The sequence below is a fragment of the Podarcis bocagei genome (assembly GCF_964188305.1).
Source record: "Podarcis bocagei genome assembly, chromosome: 18".
Taxonomy (NCBI): domain Eukaryota; kingdom Metazoa; phylum Chordata; class Lepidosauria; order Squamata; family Lacertidae; genus Podarcis; species Podarcis bocagei.
The window spans coordinates 2,322,498-2,343,869 of NC_138144.1; the positions used below are offsets into that span (position 1 = coordinate 2,322,498).

The 21,372-nt window shown below is 50.6% G+C and overlaps 2 protein-coding genes across 2 annotated transcripts; one reads left to right on the forward strand and one right to left on the reverse strand.

The window, feature by feature from the left end:
- Window positions 1–349: 349 nt before the first annotated feature.
- REX1BD (required for excision 1-B domain containing) lies at window positions 350–13,264 on the reverse strand. Its single transcript, XM_081178133.1, has 5 exons — window positions 13,198–13,264; window positions 6,111–6,193; window positions 3,553–3,757; window positions 3,129–3,217; window positions 350–773 (listed from the first exon to the last, which is right to left on the reverse strand). The coding sequence occupies exons 1-5, from the start codon at window positions 13,198–13,200 to the stop codon at window positions 701–703; spliced, it is 453 nt and encodes a 150-aa protein (XP_081034259.1). The 5' UTR covers window positions 13,201–13,264; the 3' UTR covers window positions 350–700.
- Window positions 13,265–17,041: 3,777 nt separating this feature from the next.
- On the forward strand, window positions 17,042–20,392 carry MRPL54 (mitochondrial ribosomal protein L54). Its single transcript, XM_081178139.1, has 3 exons — window positions 17,042–17,198; window positions 18,338–18,494; window positions 20,154–20,392. Exons 1-3 carry the CDS (start codon window positions 17,093–17,095, stop codon window positions 20,284–20,286), a joined length of 396 nt encoding a protein of 131 aa, XP_081034265.1. The 5' UTR covers window positions 17,042–17,092; the 3' UTR covers window positions 20,287–20,392.
- Window positions 20,393–21,372: the final 980 nt, after the last annotated feature.

Genomic DNA, 21,372 nt, shown 5'->3' on the forward strand with positions numbered 1-21,372 from the left:
CCCACCCCGTCATCTTGCTCCCAGTCCTGACGTCCCCCGCCGGGACTTTGATAGCCCGCGAACCGGACCGTGACAGTATGCTCTCCGTGAGGCGGGTGGCCCAGCATCTCCCAGACCTGGCTTGCGCCCCGGGGATGTCACTTCCATGCCACTAACACAGCTGTTTGGGCTTCACCCATGGAAGTGCACTCCATTGCCACTCAAGACGCACGGCTGCCAATAAACCTCTAACAACGGGGGCAAGCAAATGGCCGGCAAATTTCGCCCTCCCACCTTGTCCGTCCGCCCACGCCCTGCCCGACCATCGCACGGATTTGGGTTTGGAGAAAGAGTCCCGCAGATACTCAAGTAAACAAGAAGCTTTTATTGACTCCAAACGAACGAGGAGAACGTTCCCACCCCCTTGCCCCACATCTCCAGCTCCAGCCGACCCCCCCCAGTCTAGGGAGAAGTCTTTATTGGGCTCGTTCGGCGTGGGTCTGGAGCCTTTCGTGCCGGGCGGAGGGCCAAAGCACGTCCGGCCGAGCCCCTCGCGTCGGGGCCTGCGTGCGAGGCAGGTCAGAACCCAGACCGGGTAAGGAAGCGGGCAGAGGGGCGGGGGGCTGGGGGGCTTGGGGGAGAGAGCGATCCGAACGTTGCTCGCTTGCAGGGGGTGTTCCTCTCGCCCCCTTCCTTCCTCCTCCTCCTGTGGGACGTCCCGTCAAGAGCTTTCTTCAGAATCGTACTTGAAATCTTGGAGAATTTCGCTGATTGCCTCGATGGTTTGAATTAGCCTGTTTCGGGCGGATGGAAACGATAAATAAAGGAGCATATGGAGGCGATTAGGCACGCTCTTGGCTCGGGCCGCCCGGCCCTGCCCGCCTCCCTCCCCGGCCCTCGCCGCTTGTTTATGAAACGCAGCGATCCAATGGCCCGTGGGAAGCCAAAAATCCCGAGAGCCGAAGCAGAGCAATCGCGGGGAGGGATCTCTCCAAAGACCCCTCTTCTGCAAAAATTAACAGGTTTTTTTTTTCCGGGCGCTGAATTTGCACACCAACCCACACCCCGCAAAAACTATTCTGTAAAGGGATCTGGGTCTCGAGAGAGAGAGAGCGGTTCTGCCCCTCCACCCAAGGCATTGTGGGAGATTGCGAGCAAGCGGGATTGTGGGAGATTGGAAGCAAGAGGGATTATGCGAGATTGCAAATGGGGGGGGATTGTGGGAGATTGCGACCAGGGGGGATTGTGGGAGGTTGCAAGCAAGGGGGATTGTGGGAGATTGCGGCCAAGGGGGATTGTGGGAGATTGCAAACATGGGGGATTGTGGGAGATTGCAAACAAGGGGGATTGTGAGAGATTGCGACCAAGAGGGATTGTGGGAGGTTGCAAACAAGGGGGATTGTGGGAGATTGTGACCAAGAGGGATTGTGGGAGATTGCAACTAGGGGGGATTGTGGGAGATTGCGACCAGGGGGGATTGTGGGAGGTTGCAAGCAAGGGGGATTGTGGGAGATTGCAACCAGGGGGGATTGTGGGAGATTGCAACCAGGGGGGATTGTGGGAGATTGCAGCCAAGGGGGGATTGTGGGAGATTGCAAACAAGGGGGATAGTGGGAGATTGCAAGCAAGGGGTATTGTGGGAGATCAGGCTCCGTCGGGCCAAAAAGAGTACCCCGAGATTTGGAAATGTTCCCCTTTTCTCAGAGATTTGTCGTGGCAGAAAAGACTTGGGTGCTATATTAGAGCAGGGAGGCGTGAGTTTATCAGGTAGGATACTATTTTGCAGCGAATCGTAGGGACCCCGAGGGTCATCCAGCCCACCCCCTGCAATGCGGGAAGCTTTCGCCCAGCGTAGGACTCGAATCCACGACCTTTGAGATTAAACAGTCTTACGCTCTACTGACTGAGCTGTCCGCATAAACAGATTTAAGATTGCTTTTTCTCAAGGTTACGTTTTTGTGAGAAATGAACTGGGATTGCCAACGGATTGAAGGGGGTGCGAATGGGAGTTGGGCGCGTGGAAATTAAATCTAATCATTTCCCCAGGGTGACTTGGGCAGGAAAGGGAGCCAGTTTGTCTTCTCAGCCATTTTTTTAAAAAATCGGGGCGATTTTAGGTGAGTTTCTTGCAGATTCGGGTCAAATCTGGAACTAGCAAGAACCAGCCACCCATCTTCCGACAAATCAACACAGATTCCTGAACTTCTGTCGGAGCTCTATTTGACAAAATATACAGGATCTGGGCAAAAAAAAACCCCAACTCGCTCTTCCCTCCACAGATATGGCAGGGGGTCTGCTGGGGGGGAGTTTAACACCCCCCAGACAATGACTTTCTCCCAAATGAGCTCCCCATTTACTTTCTCCCCAAATCGTTAATTTCTACTTTTGTAGCACGAAATTAAAAGACGCCTGCTTCTTGGGAGAAAAGCAATGACAAACCTGGACAGCGTCTTAAAAAGCAGAGACATCACCTTGCTGACAAAGGTCCGTATAGTTCAAGCTATGGTTTTCCCAGTAGTGATGTATGGAAGTGAGAGCTGGACCATCAAGAAGGCTGATCGCCGAAGAATGGATGCTTTTGAATTGTGGTGCTGGAGGAGACTCTTGAGAGTCCCATGGACTGCAAGAAGATCAAACCTCTCCATTCTGAAGGAAATCAGCCCTGAGTGCTCACTGGAAGGACAGATCCTGAAGCTGAGGCTCCAAGACTTTGGCCACCTCATGAGAAGAGAAGACTCCCTGGAAAAGACCCTGATGTTGGGGAAGATGGAGGGCACAAGGAGAAGGGGACGACAGAGGACGAGATGGTGGGACGGTGTTCTCGAAGCTACCAGCATGAGTTTGACCAAACTGCGGGAGGCAGTGGAAGACAGGAGGGCCTGGCCTGCTCTGGTCCAGGGGGTCACGAAGAGGCGGACACGACTAAACGGCTAAACAACAACAACAAGCCTCAAACCAACAGGACTCCCCTCTTAAAACAAGGATTGAGAGACGTCTCTGAGAGTTACGGCCGAGTTTTCGGAAATAAAAATAAGCGAATTGCTTTTCTGGTTGGAGAGCCTTGATGCAATCCGGGGGGGGCAGGTTTAAAAGCAAAAGCGTCACACCCCTCTTTCCGATTTGCAACCACGGGGGTCCCCCTCACTTACCTCTGCTTGAGCTCTCGAACCTCTTGCGGGTGGGCTTCGACGCCGGGGTGGTCCTGAACATTTTGTTTGGCGAGTTGCAGCTGCGCTGTCTGAGAAGGGGGAGAAACGAGGAGGTGAGACCCTTTGGGCTAGGTTGGCAGGTGCTGGGACTGAGCGACGGAAGCGCACCCCGCCGCCGGGATTCGAACCGCCGACCTTTCGATCGGCAACTCCTAGGCGCTGAGGCTTTTACCCATAGCGCCACCCGCTTCCCTATGAATACATATAAGCCCCTCGAAAAAACACAAAGCTCTCAAGGGACGTCCGCACCTGAAATTCCAGACACCACCGATCCTGATTACAAGATCAAAACACTCTTCCGGCACGGAACCGGAAGGGGATCAGTTTTGCACCTGTAAAATGGGCGCAAAGTCCTCTCTCTCACCAGCTCGAGTTTCTCCTTCTCCTTCTCCTGGAGGCGCCCGAGGTGTTGGGCGAGGTCGGGCCGCCCGCGGGGTCCCTCCAGCTGCTCCTTGATCTGCAGGATCTCCCGCGAGATCCCGCTGAAGGCCTGGGTGATCTCGTGCACCAGCTGGCGGTAGCGGGCGAAGTCGTAGTCAGGGCCGCTTCGGAGATACGCCCGGTGGCCCCTGGCGGGAAAGAGCGGGGAGAAAACGGCTGACAGAAGCAGCGGTATACCCATTGCCTGGACGTGAAGATCGAGGTCTGGGCCGAATGCAGAACGTCCCGGCTTCATGTCTCCTGGCACAGAATCGCAGAGTTGGAAAGAACCTCAATGGCCTCTTTCAAATCAGGCGGTGAAGGTCCATTGTGAGTGTCTGGAGGCGGCTGGAGGATGGATGGCGGCTGACAGATTGAGGTTGAATCCTGACAAAACAGAAGGACTGTTTCTGGGGGACAGGAGGCGGGCAGGTGTGGAGGATTCCCTGGTCCTGAATGGGGTCACTGTGCCCCCAAAGGACCAGGTGCGCAGCCTGGGAGTCATTCTGGACTCACAGCTGTCCATGGAGGCGCAGGTCAGTTCTGTGTCCAGGGTAGCTCCATCTGGAACGCAGGATGAGACCCTCCCTGACTGCAGACTGTCTCTCCAGTGTGGTGCATGCTCTGGTTATCTCCCGCTTGGACTACTGCCATGCGCTCTACATGGGGCTACCTTTGAAGGTGACCTGGAAACTGCAACTAATCCAGAATGTGGCAGCTAGACTGGTGACTGGGAGAGGCCGCAGAGACCATATAACACCGGTCTTGAAAGACATACATTGGCTCCCACTACATTTTCGAGCACAATTCAAAGTGTTGGTGCTGACCTTGAAAGCTCTAAACAGCCTCGGTCCAGTATACCTGAAGGAGTGTCTCCACCCCCATCGTCCAGCCCGGACACTGAGATCCATCTCCCGAGGGCCTTCTGGCCGTTCCCTCCCTGCGAGAAGTGAGGTTACAGGGAACCAGGCAGAGGGCCTTCTCGGTGGTGGCGCCCGCCCTGTGGAACGCCCTCCCATCAGATGTCAAGGAAATAAGCAACTATCTGACTTTTAGAAGACATCTGAAGGCAGCCCTGTTTAGGGATTTAAACAAAAACTGTGCATTGCAGAAGGTTAGCCTAGATGCCCTTTGGGGGTATCTCCCAAATCTTAAACATAAAGGTAAAGGTAAAGGGACCCCTGACCATTAGGTCCAGTCGTGACCGACTCTGGGGTTGTGGCGCTCATCTCGCTTTACTGGCCTAGGGAGCCGACGTGCAGCTTCTACGTGTAGCATGACTAAGCCGCTTCTGGCGAACCAGAGCAGCGCACGGAAACATCGTTTACCTTCCCGCTGGAGCGGTACCTATTTATCTACTTGCACTTTGACGTGCTTTCGAACTGCTAGGTTGGCAGGAGCAGGGACCGAGCAACGGGAGCTCACCCCGTCATTGCAGGGATTCGAACCGCCAACCTTCTGATCTGCAAGCCCTGGGCTCCGTGGTTTAACCCACATCCCTCTCCCAAATCTTATGATTCTACAAAAAGCCCCCACCCCTTTGGCGTGACCTCGTTGGGCTGGGTTTGCAAGAGGCATGGGTGAATTAGGAAGCATCCCACACACACCAACCTGCCTGGCAAGGGGGGGCGTCACCCCTGCCATGTGGGTTGGAGGGAGGGGGGCAGTTGGGAAGCCAGGCCCCCTCGGTCGGAGTCGTGGGGGGTTGCCGGAGGGTCTCGGTTCTCGATTCCCCAGAAGTCAATTACCGCCCCCCTGCCCAGAGACCCCGCTCCAGAGTGCCTTCTCTCTGCAAATCTAAGACAGGTGTCTAGGGAGGGAGGTTTTTCCACCCCCTGTTCGGCTCATCTGGTATTCATCAGGGGCACCCGAGCCAAAAAAAGCCCTGGGTGCGGCAGGAAAAGTGGGGAGGGAACCCCCCCACCCCTTCTGGGCCTCCTTCCCCCGTTGGACGGAGAGGCACGGAAATTGGGGGCAGCACAGAAAAGAATGGGGTTGGGGTCTTTGGTGGGGGTCTCAAAGCCACCTTTCTGGGGTCCTGAAAACCGGCCGATGGTGAGCGTGGGTTGCCGGGATCCTGGCGTTTTCAAGTCTATTTGTTGTCGTCGTTTATTTGAAAACGAGCCATCCAAACAAAACGACGAAATAATAATAAACAGCCGTTGAGAGCAGGAAGAATAAGATTGCGGGATAAGAACGGTAGAAAGCGGCGTTCCATAGTGGAACGCGCATGTATGTACCCAATGTGTCGTCGTGAGCGCTTCACAATGAGATCGTGTTTAGAAGTTGGACTACTACTCCCATCGTCCACTGCGACTGGCCAAGCTGGCAGTGGACGATGGGCTTTGTAGTCCCATAGCATCGGTTCCAGGCCAGGCATCCTCAATCGGGCGCCTCGACAGGAAGCCCGCGAGCGGGACATGAAAGCCACTTTTCCTCTAGAAACCTGGCTACATCCCGCACCCCAAATAAATAAAACCCCAACCGGTCAGCGATACTCACTCTTCGAAGAGGTGGTAGGCTTCGACCCGTTCGCTCTGAAGGGCATAGAAGCGGTGGACGAGGGTCTGGACGTCGGCTTCCAACTGCAAATGGGGGGGGAAGGGAATTAAGCTTGGGAGATGCGTTTCGATGGAGCGAGGGGCCGAAGCTATTGGTACCGTGGCAGGATTCGAAAACAAGAGCAGCTCTCCTCTCCTGCGATTCCCAGCCACCAGGAATTCAAAAGCATCGCTGCCTCTGTACACGGTCGCCGACCGACTTTTCTTCCTCCAGGTCTAAAGGTAAAGGGTAAAGGGACCCCTGACCGTTAAGTCCAGTCGTGGCCGACTCTGGGGTTGCAGCACTCATCTCGCTTTATTGGCCGAGGGAGCCGGCGTACAGCTTCCGGGTCATGTGGCCAGCAGGACTAAGCCGCTTCTAGCGAACCAGAGCAGCGCATGGAAACGCCGTTTACCTTCCCGCCGGAGCGGTACCTATTTATCTACTTGCGCTGGTGTGCTTTTGAATTGCTAGGTTGGCAGGAGCAGGGACCGAGCAACGGGAGCTCACCCCGTCGTTGCGGGGATTCGAACCGCCGACCTTCTGATCAGCAAGCCCTAGGCTCTGTGGTTTAACCCACAGCGCCACCCGCGTCCCTTTGCTCCAGGTCTAAAGGTAAAGGGACCCCTGACCGTTAGGTCCAGTAGTGGCCGACTCTGGGGTTGCGGCGCTCATCTCGCTTTACTGGTACAGCTTCCGGGTCATGTGGCCAGCAGGACTAAGCGAACCAGAGCAGCGCATGGAAACACCGTTTACCTTCCCACCAGAGCGGTACCTATTTATCTAATTGCACTTCCTCCAGGTCTACTCAGCGTTAAAAAAACTCAGATAATATCCACGAATCGCCAAACAGAACCTTGAACCTGAGTTGCGGCTGCTCCCCGACGGAACATCAAAGTGCCGTTTATTTTTCCCGTGGTGACATTCGCCAATATTATCATTTCCATTTCATTTCTTTATCGCTTTCAATTTCAAAGGCAAAATACAGTGGTACCTCGGGTTACAGACGCTTCAGGTTACAGACTCCGCTAACCCAGAAATAGTACCTTGGGTTAAGAACTTTGCTTCAGGATGAGAACAGAAACCGTGCGGCGGCAACAGGAGGCCCCATTAGCTAAAGTGGTGCTTCAGGTTAAGAACAGTTTCAGGTTAAGAACGGACCTCTGGAACGAATTAAGTTCTTAGGTACCTCTTTATCGAAGCGGATAAAGCATTACATAAAACAAGCTTCAATTAGAATATTTTTATGTACCGGGTTCCGTTTGCGGGTCTTTGGACTGCGATAAAGAACTGATTGATTGATTGATAATATTTCAGATCCTTCTCTAAGGCACGTTTTGCTCCCCCTGTATTTACTGACCTACTTAATTTATAGAATTGACCTATAGCAGAAGAAGTCTAGGAAGACGGGGAACCCAGAAAGTATAAAACCACACAGTCCCATAAGAACACGAGTGATTCCCCAAATACCATTATAAATTAGCCTCTTGCATATGTATCTTAAATACGTACAGAAACTCACAGAGAGAGGCGTCAGGACTAATTTATATCAGGTCTAATTTGAGACGAACAAAGAGCCTTTCACTTTTCTGAGCTTTCGTATTTGCACAACTGTTCTGTAGCAGAACAGCCAGCAGCTCTCGAATATCTACCCGTATTCTGCGAACAAATAAAAAAACCATTTCTACAATGAAATGCTTAACTGTTATTCTTTTGTTGTCTTTAAATCTTCCTGCCACGCTTTGGCCATGTTCTCCTTGCCAAAATTGGCTCTTGCCAGACCTTGGCTCTGTATTTTCTTTGCTCCATTAAAAGTCTCTCTCTCTATTTTATTAAAAGAGTCTCCGTCGTAGAAAACAAAGCGATGGAAGAAAAATAGGAGAAGAAATAATCATTTTTAAAAGTCTCCTATTTTTGCGTGTGTGCAAAACAAGGAACCCTTGGGCTGCATTCCGCTTCGAGAAATATAAATATATGTTACGTGCAAATCGTGGGCTGGAAGGGGTTGGGGATATGGGTTATGGGGATATGAGCTGGCAAGTCCACAAACCTAAAATTCCTGCCCCCATTCCCCAAAACCTGAGCTTTGGAACGGACGGTGTCCGGTTTGGCTGCCGTGCCAAATCCGGCTTTCGATCGCACTTCATAAGGAAGTTTCCGCTGGGCTGTTTTGAAGCCTGGCCTGGGCCAAAGGAGCAGGCCGGCGGCACAGAATTGGGGGGCCGGGAGGGACACCCAAAGGTCATCCAAACCAACCCCCTTGCGATGGAGAAATCGCAGGTGAAAACCGCGGCTGTGTTTCTTCTCCTCCTCCTATGGCGAGGAGGATGGTCTTAATCAGGGGCTAGCAAACTTTTTCAGCAGGGGGCCGGTCCACTGTCCCTTAGACCTGGTTGGGGGGCCGGACTATATTTTGAAAAAAAATAATAATGAACGGACTCCTGTGAGAACCAAGGTATCACTGTATTTCGCTTTCCAGACTGTATTTTGGAAAGCAAAAAAATGAACGAATTCCTGTGCCCCACAAATAACCCAGAGATGCATTTTAAATCAAAGGACACATTTTACTCGTGTAAAAACATGCTGATTCCCGGACCGTCCGTGGGCCGGATTGAGAAGGCGATTGGGCCGGATCCGGCCCCCGGGCCTTAGTTTGCCTACCCATGGTCTTAATGGTGGTTTCCAGGTGGAAGTTGATCCCAGGAGAGGATCTGTCAAGCGTGCCTTCCTCTCGGATCGTTTCCCCTTTTCGTCCCGGGTTCGGGCGCCTCCAAAGTCTACGACGCCTTTGGGTAGAGCCTAATCTCCCATTGTACAATGGTCCCTTGGTTCTCAAACTTAATCCGTTGTGGGAATTGCGTCCCAAAACTAAAGCGTTCCAAAACCGAGGCGCGCTGCTTTCCCATAGAAAGCAAGGCAAGACGGATCAATCCGTTCCAGACTTTTAAAAACAACCCCTAAAACGGCAATTGAACACGAATTTTACTCTCTAACGAGACCGTTGATCTATAAAATGAAAGCAATAATCAATGTACTGCAGTCGCAGAATCAATCCATCAGTAGCTGAACTGGGTTGCACACAGTCACAAAAACGAAAGAGAGAGAGCTGCAAAAACGAAAAATAAATAGCAAAAACAGACAGACCTCAGCGTAACGCTCAAAACCAAAGTGTGGCACTCAAAACGGAGCACATTCGGATTCCGAAAAATGTTCACAAACACTTATTTCTAGGTTTGCAGTGTTTGGGTTCCACGTTGTTTGAGTCTCAAGGCGTTTGAGACGGGATGGGAAGGTGGACAATTCTCCTTCCTCTGAGGTTTTGAAACAGAGGTTGGGTGGTTCCTCTGTTTACCCGAGATTCCTGCCTTGCAAGCGGGTTGGGATGGATGACCCCGGCGGCCCCTTTCCAACTTTCCTTTTAAAATTTTTATTAGAAATTTCAACACAATAATTTTAACAATAAGACATCATCCAGCTTTACTATCCTTAGAAGAACAAGCCCGTTGCATCGTGCCTGGCTGCGGCCTGGACAGCACCACGAGAATCGTCTCGCTGAATATTCATTTTAAAATATAAATAAATAAGAGATATGCCCCATAAACACAGACCCGGCAGCTTCCTGGTCTCTGTCCCGTTTCTCCAACAAACTCCCGGCCCCGCGGCAGACGGCTTCAATTCACAGACACCTCTAGGACGCGGTTTTGGCATGCACAGACGAATTTTTCCCCCATCTCCTGTTGCAAACAAGGTTGTGGGTGGGTTGCAGGAGAAATTGACAGCCTGCGCCGAACCCCCAGGCCCAACAACAGCAGCTGGGGGGGGGTTCCGTTCCCCCACCCAATTAAAAACGACAGTTTCCATGAGCTTTCCAGGCCACGGGGCTCTTCGTGGCACACGGCCCAAACCGCCCGGCTTTGGCGGAAACATCTATCCCGCCGAAAAACATCCAGCGTGGGGCAGCAGTTGGGGTCTGTGTGTGTCCCATCTCAGACAAGCTAATGTTTCCCCCCTTCCCTGTCCCACTGGCTGATTGGAGCTGGCGGGTGCCGGGTTCGAGTCTCGACTCCCGACACCGACCCTTTAGTGCGGGTGAGAAGGAACAGCCAGGCAGGCTGTGTTTGCCCATAGTCTGGAATATGGGTTTAAAGGACGCTGGCCGGCCTTAAGCCGAGGTAGACTGCGCCTTCACTGCAGATGGTGACAGCAGTCACGAAGTTAAAAGACGCCTGCTTCTTGGGAGAAAAGCAATGACGAACCTAGACAGCATCTTAAAAAGCAGAGACATCACCTTGCTGACAAAGGTCCGTATAGTTCAAGCTGTGGTTTTCCCAGTAGTGATGTATGGAAGTGAGAGCTGGACCATCAAGAAGGCTGATGGCCGAAGAATGGATGCTTTTGAATTCTGGTGCTGGAGGAGACTCTTGAGAGTCCCATGGACTGCAAGAAGATCAAACCTCTCCATTCGGAAGGAAATCAGCCCTGAGTGCTCACGGGAAGGACAGATCCTGAAGCTGAGGCTCCAAGACTTTGGCCGCCTCATGAGAAGAGAAGACTCCCTGGAAAAGACCCTGATGTTGGGAAAGATGGAGGGCGCAAGGAGAAGGGGACGACAGAGGATGAGGTGGTGGGACAGTGTTCTCGAAGCTACCAGCATGAGTTTGACCAAACTGTGGGAGGCAGTGGAAGACAGGAGTGCCTGGCGTGCTCTGGTCCAGGGGGTCACGAAGAGGCGGACACGACTAAACGACTCAACAACAACAACATATCTGTGTATTATGCATATTTGACTTTGGCCACCTCAGGAGAAGAGAAGACTCCCTGGAAAAGACCCTGATGCTGGGAAAGATGGAGGGCACAAGGAGAAGGGGACGACAGAGGATGAGATGGTTGGACAGTGTTCTGGAAGAGACCAACATGAGTTTGACCAAACTGCAGGAGGCAGTGGAAGACAGGAGGGCCTGGGGTGCTCTGGTCCAGGGGGTCACGAAGAGTCGGACACGACTAAACAACAAAACACCAAACATTAAAAACTTCCCTAAACAAGGCTGCCTTCAGATGTCTTCTAAAAGTTTGGTAGTTGTTTTTCTCTTTGACATCTGGTGGGAGGGAGTTCCACAGGGCGGGTGCCACCACCGAGAAGGCCTGGTTCCCTGTAACCTTGCTTCTCGCAGGGAGGGAACCGCCAGAAGGCCCTCAGGAGATGGACCCCGGTGTCCGGGCTGGGCGATGGGGGTGGAGATGCTCCTTCAGGTCTACTGGACCCTTTAGGGCTTTCAAAGTCAGCACCAACACTTTGAATTTTGCTCGGAAACGTCCTGGGAGCCAATGTAGGTCTTTCAAGACTGGTGTTATATGGTTTCGGAGGCCCTGATGCTGGGAAAAATGGAGGGCACAAGGAGAAGGGGACAACAGAGGATGAGATGGTGGGACAGTGTTCTCGAAGCTACCAGTATGAGTTTGACCAAACTGCGGGAGGCAGTGGAAGACAGGTGGGCCTGGCATGCTCTGGTCCATGGGGTCACGAAGAGGCGGACACCACTAAACGACTAAACAACAACCACAATAGACTGCCCCCCTGCATGGAGGCTCCATTCCAGCTACGACTCTCAGACAGCCATGGACCGCAATGGCAGGGGTTTCATGAGTCGGGAGACATAAATATCGGCCCCCACTCCAGAGTCCGACATCAGCAGGAAGGCTAATAATCCTCCGATCAATTAGCCTAACCCGAGAACATCGGAACTGCTCCCTGAGGCCGGACCAAGCCCAGAAGTCAAGTTTCCAGTCTTCATTGTTCCGAATTACCATATTTTTCGCTCTATAAGACGCACCAGACCACGAGACGCACCTAGTTTTTGGAGGAGGAAAACAAAGAAAGAAATATTCTGAATCTCAGAAGCCAGAACAGCAAGAGGGATCGCTACGCAGTGAAAGCAGCAATCCCTCTCGCTGTTCTGGCTTCTGGGATAGCTGCGCAGCCTGCATTCGCTCCATAAGACGCACACGCATTTCCCCTTACTTTTTAGGAGGGGAAAAGTGAGTCATAGAGCAAAAAATAAGGCAAAAGACCTGGTTTTAAATAGGAAGAAACAGCTTTGGACCGAGTCAGAGGTGCACCAGGCTACTGGGAATTGAGTCTGTGAGCTGGAATAGACTTATAGAATTGTGGAATCGTACGGTTGGAAGGGACCCGATGGCCATCTAGTCCACCCCCGGCAATGCCGAAATCGTCGGCTTCAAATAAAAATGAACCAAGGTTCCGGTCCTCACGGTTTCGAGCTCTACCGCCCCAGTCGGCTCAAGCAAGGGATCTGGCCTACATGTCAGTACAGCATTCGAATCTTAGATCTCAAGGTCGCGGGTTCGAGTTTGGTTCCCTTTCCAACTCCATTTGACATCCCGCCAGATGTCCAAGAGAAAAAGAAATGCCAAATTTTTAGCAGACATCTGAAGGCAGCCCTGTTTAGGGAAGCTTTTAATGTTTAATAGGTTATTGTATTTTAGTGTTTTGTTGGAAGCCTCCCAGAGTGGCTGGGGAAATCCTGCCGGTTGGGCAGGGTATGAATAATAAATGTATATTATTATTATTATTATTATTATTATTATTATTATTATTATTATTATTATTATTATTTGCGCATTAATGGTTCCCTATGTCCCCTTCCTGTCTCTCCACCTCCGATTCCCGCAGAAAAGCTGGCAAAAATAAATAAATAAAGCTTGTCTTGAAAGCTCAGCTGCCGGTCAGTGCTGGGACTAATAGCTTAGATGGGAAAGGAACGAATAGAACGAGGAAGTTTATAAAGTGCGCGCGCGCGCCCTCCGGTGGCCGCTGCTGGTATCGCCACTTTTAATTCCAAATTTCCTTTTACTGTATTTGGTTTTTTTTTTTGCAGGGTTTGCAGCAAAAGCCTCTTAAATTTTGGACTCTGCTTCCCCCCCCCCGCGCGCGCAATTGCTGCCCATTGCAATTTTGCAGCGCCTTTGGCCCTCCCATGCAAGCAGAGGGGAGCCCCCAGCCTCATTTAAAGGGGTCCTTTGCTCTCACCATTGCAGCAATTGAGATTCTTCCCAGGCTGTCCTCCACCGGCACCGTAGAGGCACGAAAATATTAGAGATGACCCTTCCCTCCACCTACGCATGGCATTTCCTGGATCACTATAAGAAGCCTCCCCCCCAAAAAAATAATAATTGTGCTCCTCCCACACTCAGAGACCAATGCATTCATTAATTCCTCCCCTTGATTTAATGCTCGGTTTTTGATCTGATCCCAATTCATCTTTACTTCTCCAACCAAGTGCACTTGAAAGTGATGGTTGGGGGTAAATTGAGTCACCTCTACAATTTCCTAGATCTATGTTCAACACCTCTATGGTCAACCCGGCACTTCCTGCTGCAGCCACGTGCTTCTGGCACAAGGCCCTCTACTGCCCCCTGCAGGCCTGGCAGGGTCACTGCAACCCAAGGTTTACCCAAAGATAAGAAGGGTGATTTTGGAAGCACAGTGGTACCTTGATTTGCAAACAGTCTGCTTTGTGTCACCGGAAAAATCCGAGGGCTCCCTTGGACAAAATAAAGACACCAACCAGGATAACTTGGAGCAAAACAGCAGCCTGTAGGCTTGGCCTTTATTGAACTGTTGCAACAGGGTGTTCCCCTCACTTGCAGGAGAGAGGAAGGACCCAGAAAAATGGTGTGCAAGACCTTATAAAAACTTTTGAAATTCCCCTCCTCCAGGTCAAGCCCACCCCCAGAAACATCATGCATACATCACAGAAAGGAGGGGTTGACATCATGCATACATTACAGAAGGGGTTGACATCATGCATACATTACAGAAAGGAGGGGTTGAGGGAGGAGTTGTGGTGGTAACCTGAGTGTCCTGTCACCTGGCTGGTTCCTCCTTTCCCCCTCCCCATGAGTCACTTCCAGGAGACAAAGGGGAGTTGGCAGTTTCCTGCCCCCAGAGGGAAGATCTGATCATTGTCCTTTGTTCCAGTCCATGCTGAATCCACTCCCATATGCAAGTTCTTTGTGATCTTGATTGTCTTCTAATAAAAAAAATTCCTTCCAGTAGCACCTTAAAGACCAACTAAGTTAGTTCTTGGTATGATTGTCTTCTGTCTGGGATCATCAGGGTTGGCATAGCAACTGGGCAGGGCTCCTGTGGATGTGCTGGGATGTTCAAGGGATTATGGCTGACCAGAACCAAGCCACCCCCCTTTGATAGTCCTTGTCATATGGAGTAAAACAAAAATGGAACAGTGCAAATCCGATGTATGGTTGATTTTTCTATGAATTTATAACAGAAGTGTGGCATATGTAGTTTGTGAGTGTGAGTGTGTGAAGTTTGTACAAACTGAATGATTGGGGTGGGGAGTTCCTGCTACAGTTGCATACGTTTCAGATTACGAACACATCAAACCTGGAAATGCGTGTCCCGGTTTGCAAACTCTTTTTTGGATTATAACCTTTTCCCCTTTTTTTTTGGATTATGAACAAATGTTTTTGCAGGCCCCATTAACGAAAGCGTGCCTTGGGTTACAACCAGTTTTGCTTTATGTACAAACGCACCTCCGGAACGGATTATGGTTGTAAACCAAGGTACCACTGTACAACAAAATTCACAGGGAATACATTTCATGCAGAGCCCCAGTATGAGGGGAGCAACTGCTGGGCAAAAGGCATGGACGCGGGTGGCGCTGTGGGTTAAACCATAGAGCCTAGGACTTGCCGATCAGAAGGTCGGCGGTTCGAATCCCCGCAATGATGGGGTGAGCTCCCGTTGCTCGGTCCCTGCTCCTGCCAACCTAGCAGTTCGAAAGCACGTCAAAGTGCAAGTAGATAAATAGGTACCACTCCGGCGGGAAGGGAAACGGCGTTTCCGTGCACTGCTCTGGTTCGCCAGAAGCAGCTCAGTCCTGCTGGCCACATGACCCGGAAGCTGTACGCCGGCTCCTTCGGCCAGTAAAGCGAGATGAGCAACGCAACCCCAGAGTCGGCCACGACTGGACCTAACGGTCAGGGGTCCCTTTACCTTTACACCCCAGTGGAGAGACACTCACCTTGCCAACAAAGGTCCATATAGTAAAAGCTCTGGTTTTCCCAGCAGTGATGTATGGAAGTGAGAGCTGGACCATCAAGAAGGCTGATCGCCGAAGAATGGATGCTTTTGAATTCTGGTGCTGGAGGAGACTCTTGAGAGTCCCATGGACTGCGAGAAGATCAAACCTCTCCATTCTGAAGGAGATCAGCCCTGAGTGCTCACTGGAAGGACAGATCCTGAAGCTGAGGCTCCAAGACTTTGGCCACCTCAGGAGAAGAGAAGACTCCCTGGAAAAGACCCTGATGTTGGGAAAGATGGAGGGCGCAAGGAGAAGGGGACGACGGACGACGAGATGGTGGGACAGTGTTCTCGAAGCTACCAGCATGAGTTTGACCAAACTGCGGGAGGCAGTGGAAGACAGGAGTGCCTGGCGTGCTCTGGTCCAGGGGGTCACGATGTTAACGGAAAAATCTGAGGGCTCTCTTGGACAAAAAGTAAAGACACCAACCAGGATAACTTGGAGCAAAACAGCAGCCTGTAGGCTTGGCCTTTATTGATCTGTTGCAACAGGGTGTTTCCCTCACTAGCAAAAGAGAGGAAAGACCCAGAACAATGGGCTGCAAGACCTTATAAAAACTTTTGAATTTCCCCTCCTCTAGGTCAAGCCCACCCCCAGAAACATCATGCATACATTACAGAAAGGAGGGGTTGACATCATGCATACATTACAGAAGGGGTTGACATCATGCATACATTTCAGAAAGGAGGGGTTGAGGGAGGAGTTGTGGTGGTAACCTGAGTGTCCTGTCACCTGGCTGGTTCCTCCTTTCCCCCTCCCCATGAGTACTTTCCAGGTGACAATGGGGAGTTTGCAGTTTCCTGCCCCCAGAGGGAAGATCTGATCATTGTCCTTTGTTTCAGCCTGTGGTGAATCCACTGTTCTTTGTGATTTTTGATTGTCTTCTGTCTGGGATTATCAGGGTTGACATAGCAACTGGGCAGGGCTCCTGTGGATGTGCTGGTATGCTGAAGAGATTATGGCTGACCAGAAACCAAGCACCCCCCTTTGATATTAAAATAAAATGGAACAGTGCAAATCCGGTGTATGGTTGATTTTCTATGAATTCATAAGAGAAATGTGGCATATGTAGTGTGTGAGTGTGAGTGTGTGTGAAGTTTGTACAAACAGAATGATTGGGGTGGGGGGGTTCCTGCTACAACGAAGAGGCGGACACGACTAAACGACTCAACAACAACAACAAAAAATGCAGGCAATATAATTTAATGGCTAGAGTCTCCATTAATTCCAATAGGTCTAACTCTTGAGTATTCCTAATACTGGAATTTATGCAGCCAATATAATTTAAGGGCCAGAGTCCCCATTAATAGGTCTAACTCTTGAGTATTTCTAATCCTGGAATTTATCAATAGGTCTACTCTGAGTATTTCTAATATTGGATTATTTCACCCTATGCAGGCAATACAGTACAAATAAGTCTCCGCTAATTGCAATGTGCAATATATATACATATACGTATATGTATACGTATACGTATACGTATACGTACACACACACACACACACACACACACACACATATATATATATATATAAAGAGAGTTCATCACAACTTCAAAAAATAAAATAACATAATAAAAATTTGTCTATGATTTTTTTTACTGTTGTTTTTATTCTGGTTTTTTTGTTTTTGAAAATTACTCAAATGTTATCAGTGAAACCAGCCCCACAGGCGGCCCAACGCAATTGCATTCGGCGTTGCAAAAAAATAAAATAAAAATCCAAAGAAGCGGACTACATTTCCCAGGATGCTCTCCGGCCACCCCCCCCGCGCAGACTCCGTGCGCCTCCGCGGAGCCCGGGCAGCCTCTCCTCGCTCATGGCTCTCTCCGGGTTGCGGCTGCGGGCCGTGCTCCGCCTCTCCCCGGCCCGCAGCGTCCTCTGGCCCGGCCCGGGGCTCCGCAACTACGCCAAGAAGGCCGGCGGTAAGCCAGGATCCTGGGGGAGGGGCTTTGCAAAGGGAGGCTGGTTGGGGGAACTTTGCACATGCTCAGAGGACCAGTGTGTTGTATTGCATTGGCCAATTTGCAGGCAGACTGTGGACAATGTTGCAGGTAGACAACGTCTTGCATTGTACTGGCCAATTTGCAGGTAGACTGCACCGCGTTTTGGAGGTTCTGCTTCCTTCCTTTCCCCCTAAAAGGGAGGCTGGTTGGGGGAACATTGCACATGCTCAGAGGACCAATGGATTGCATTTTATTGGCCAATTTGCAGGCAGACTGTGGACAGTGTTGCAGGTAGACAATGGATTGCATTGTATTGGCCAATTTGCAGGTAGACTGCGCCGCGTTTTGGAGGTTCTGCTTCCTTCCTTTCCCTCTAAAAGGGAGGATGGTTGGGGCACTCTGCACATGGTCAGAGGGCCAATGTGTTGTATTGCATTGGTCAATTTGCAGGCAGACTGTAGACAATATTGCAGGTAGAGAACTCGTGACCGACTCTGGGGTTGTGGCGCTCATCTCGCTTTATTGGCCGAGGGAGCCGGCGTACAGCTTCTGGGTCATGTGGCCAGCATGACTAAGCCGCTTCTGGCGAACCAGAGCAGTGCACGGAAACGCCGTTTACCTTCCCGCCAGAGCAGTACCTATTTATCTACTTGCACTTTGACGTGCTTTCGAATTGCTAGGTTGACAGGAGCAGGGACCGAGCAACGGGAGCTCACCCCGTCCTTGCGGGGATTCGAACCGCCGACCTTCTGATCTGCAAGCCCTAGACTCTGTGGTTTAACCCACAGCGCCACCCGCCTCTTATACATCTTAGCAAGCCTACTCGGAGTAAAATACCATCTGTAAATCATTTTCAAGTACTTCTCCTTCAAGGAATAACATGCTGTAGACTTCACATCGCTCTTCCAAAGTTTCCCCCAGATATTAAAATCTATATTATGTCCTAGATCTATTTCCAAGTGTCTCATGGAGTTCTTTTGTTTCCCAGCCAATTTTAAGACCTGTTCCTTTTTGCTCCCTTCCCAGTACAACCAGCAACCTCAAGGACAACGGAGGCAAAGTCCCCCCCCCCCCAATTCATTATGGATTATTTCCCTTCTCTTGGTGTTTTCATCCAGGTGTAAAGTTCAGAGGGAAAGGCCCTGCCAAAGAAGACATGAAGGGTCCTGAAGTCTGCAAAGACGCCGCGATCCTCACCACCCACGCCGTGGGGGTCAACATCTACAAGGAAGGCCCAGAGATAACATTGAAGCCGGACTCGGAATATCCGGAATGGTGAGTTTGCGGCAGACGAAGAACCAACCTTCTGTAGAAATGCAGACATCATTTTTTTAAATTAACAAATCAAGTTTCTAGTCCACAGGATGTGTGCAAAGAGATAGAGATTCAGGGGGCAGTGCGTTGAGGAACCTCAGGTTCCCGGTTCCCGTTTTGAATCAGAGGAACAGCTTTTTCGGAAAGGTCTTTTGCCCCACCCCCCACCCCCATGCCCAAAATATATCCAGTAGCCAAAAATACTTTTGACCTGAATCCATAGCATAGAAGTAAGGGTTTTGAATCAATGGTCAAATGGTGGGCCTTATTCTGATTGCCCCAGCGGAAAACCTTGCCACCTTTGCTGTCACCTGCTCATCTTGATCTGCCAAGAGAAAGGACCCTGGGGCAGTGGTTGGGCGACCCGGAATGGACGATATAGGAGGGGTGATAATCTCATTCCTCAAGTCTTTATAAAGAGGGCAAGCCAGAAGGGCGTGCGCCACCGATTCGGGACTGCTGTCTCCACAGGGACTTTTTTCGTGTGGGATCTGTTGGATTCGTCCCTCAAGTCCAGCCGAGGGCAAGACATTCAATCTCGCGAGAGTCAAAGCGCGTCTATTATTTAGAATTGCTAGGTGATGCAGATAGGGTGGCAGAGAGACAAAATGGGAAGGTGGAAAACAGTCATGCCATGGGCAAAATGTCCGTATTGTGGCCAAGTGGTTCTGACACTCGAGATCATTTAAAGGTAAAGGGACCCCTGACCGTTAGGTCCAGTAATGGCCGACTCTGCGGTTGCGGTGCTCATCTTGCTTTACTGGCCGAGGGAGCCGGCGTACAGCTTCTGGGTCATGTGGCCAGCAGGACTAGGCCGCTTCTGGCGAACCAGAGCAGCGCACGGAAACGCCGTTTACCTTCCCGCCGGAGCGATACCTATTTATCTACTTGCACTCTGACGTGCTTTTGAACTGCTAGGTTGGCAGGAGCAGGGACCGAGCAATGGGAGCTCACCCCTTCATTGCGGGGATTCGAACCGCCGACCTTCTGATCGGCGAGTCCTAGCTTTGTGGTTTAACCCACAGTGAAGATGACAAATTAGACTGTTTGCTTTAGGCGCTGACAAATTAGACTGTTTGCTTTACTAAAACCCAAAGTGAGCAGCTGTTGCAGGGATAAACCACAAGAGGGAAGTTTTTGCTAGACCATTTTAGTTCAGGCGCTTTTGGGATCTTGCAGCGCTAGGGATATTAGACTGGGGGGGGATTTGAGTTTAGGTGAAGCCAAGAGTTACCGTATTTTTTGCTCTATAAGACTCACTTTTCCCCTCCTAAAAAAAATAAGGGGAAATGTGTGTGCATCTTATGGAGCGAATGCAGGCTGCGCAGCTATCCCAGAAGCCAGAACAGCAAGAGGGATGGCTGCTTTCGCTGCGCCGCAATCCCTCTTGCTGTTCTGGCTTCTGGGATTCAGAATATTTTTTTCCTTGTTTTCCTCCTCCAAAAACTAGGTGCGTCTCGTGGTCTGGTGCGTCTTATAGAGCGACAAATGCGGTAAGTGTCCTGCGCCAGATCATTCTACCGGTGGAAGATTAGCCTCCAGGCGCAATGATGCGCTCTCGACCGTCACGCAATTCCCTCTCCCGCTTTCTCGGCTCACCCCGCCGCCTTTCCCTTCCAGGCTTTTCCAGATGCAACTCGGGCCCCCCAAGAAATTGGAGGAGCTGGATCCGGAGTCCCACGAATATTGGCGGAAGCTGCGGAAGCTGAACATTTGGCAGGAAAACAAACTCAAGAAGGTCCGGCCGTTTTGATGCGGAGAGCTGTGAAAGCGGCGGTTAGCTGCTGGGAAAGGACCTTGTTTTCTATTTTGATGTCTCCCTTTGGTGTAAAAGTTGGCCAATAAAAACCTCGACCCTGCAGGGGTAGTCCCTGTGATACTCCTCCTCCTCTTCTTCTGACTCTAGATTATTTTATGGCATTTTTTTTAAAATCGCAAAAAAAGAAACATAAATTAAACATTACGTCCAGATATCCATAAATAAAAGAAAAAAATACATAGAAAAAGAGAAAAATAAAGGAAAAAGAATTTGTCAAATACCAGATATTTCCCCAGATATTTCAAACATGTTAATCAAATATGCATAATACACAGATATGTTGTTGTTGTTGAGTCGTTTAGTCGTGTCCGCCTCTTTGTGACCCCCTGGACCAGAGCACGCCAGGCCCTCCTGTCTTCCACTGCCTCCCCCAGTTTGGTCAAACTCATGCTGGTCGCTTCGAGAACAGTGTCCCACCATCTCGTCCTCTGTCGTCCCCTTCTCCTTGCGCCCTCCATCTTTCCCAACATCAGGGTCTTTTCCAGGGAGTCTTCTCTTCTCCTGAGGTGGCCAAAGTCTTGGAGCCTCAGCTTCAGGATCTGTCCTTCCCGTGAGCACTCAGGGCTGATTTCCTTCAGAATGGAGAGGTTTGATCTTCTTGCAGTCCATGGGACTCTCCAGAGTCTCCTCCAGCACCAGAATTCAAAAGCATCCATTCTTCGGCGATCAGCCTTCTTGATAGTCCAGCTCTCACTTCCATACATCACTACTGGGAAAACCAGAGCTTTAACTATACGGACTTTTGTTGGCAAGGAGATGTCTCTGCTTATTAAGATGCTGTCTAGGTTTGTCATTGCTTTTCTCCCAAGAAGCAGGCGTCTTTTAATTTCGTGGCTGCTGTCACCATCTGCAGTGATCATGGAACCCAAGAAAGTAAAATCTCTCACTGCCTCCATTTCTTCCCCTTCTATTTGCCAGGAGGTGATGGGACCAGTGGCCACGATCTTCGTTTTTTTGATGTTGAGCTTCGGACCATATTTTGCGCTCTCCTCTTTCACGCTCAATAAAAGGTTCTTTAAT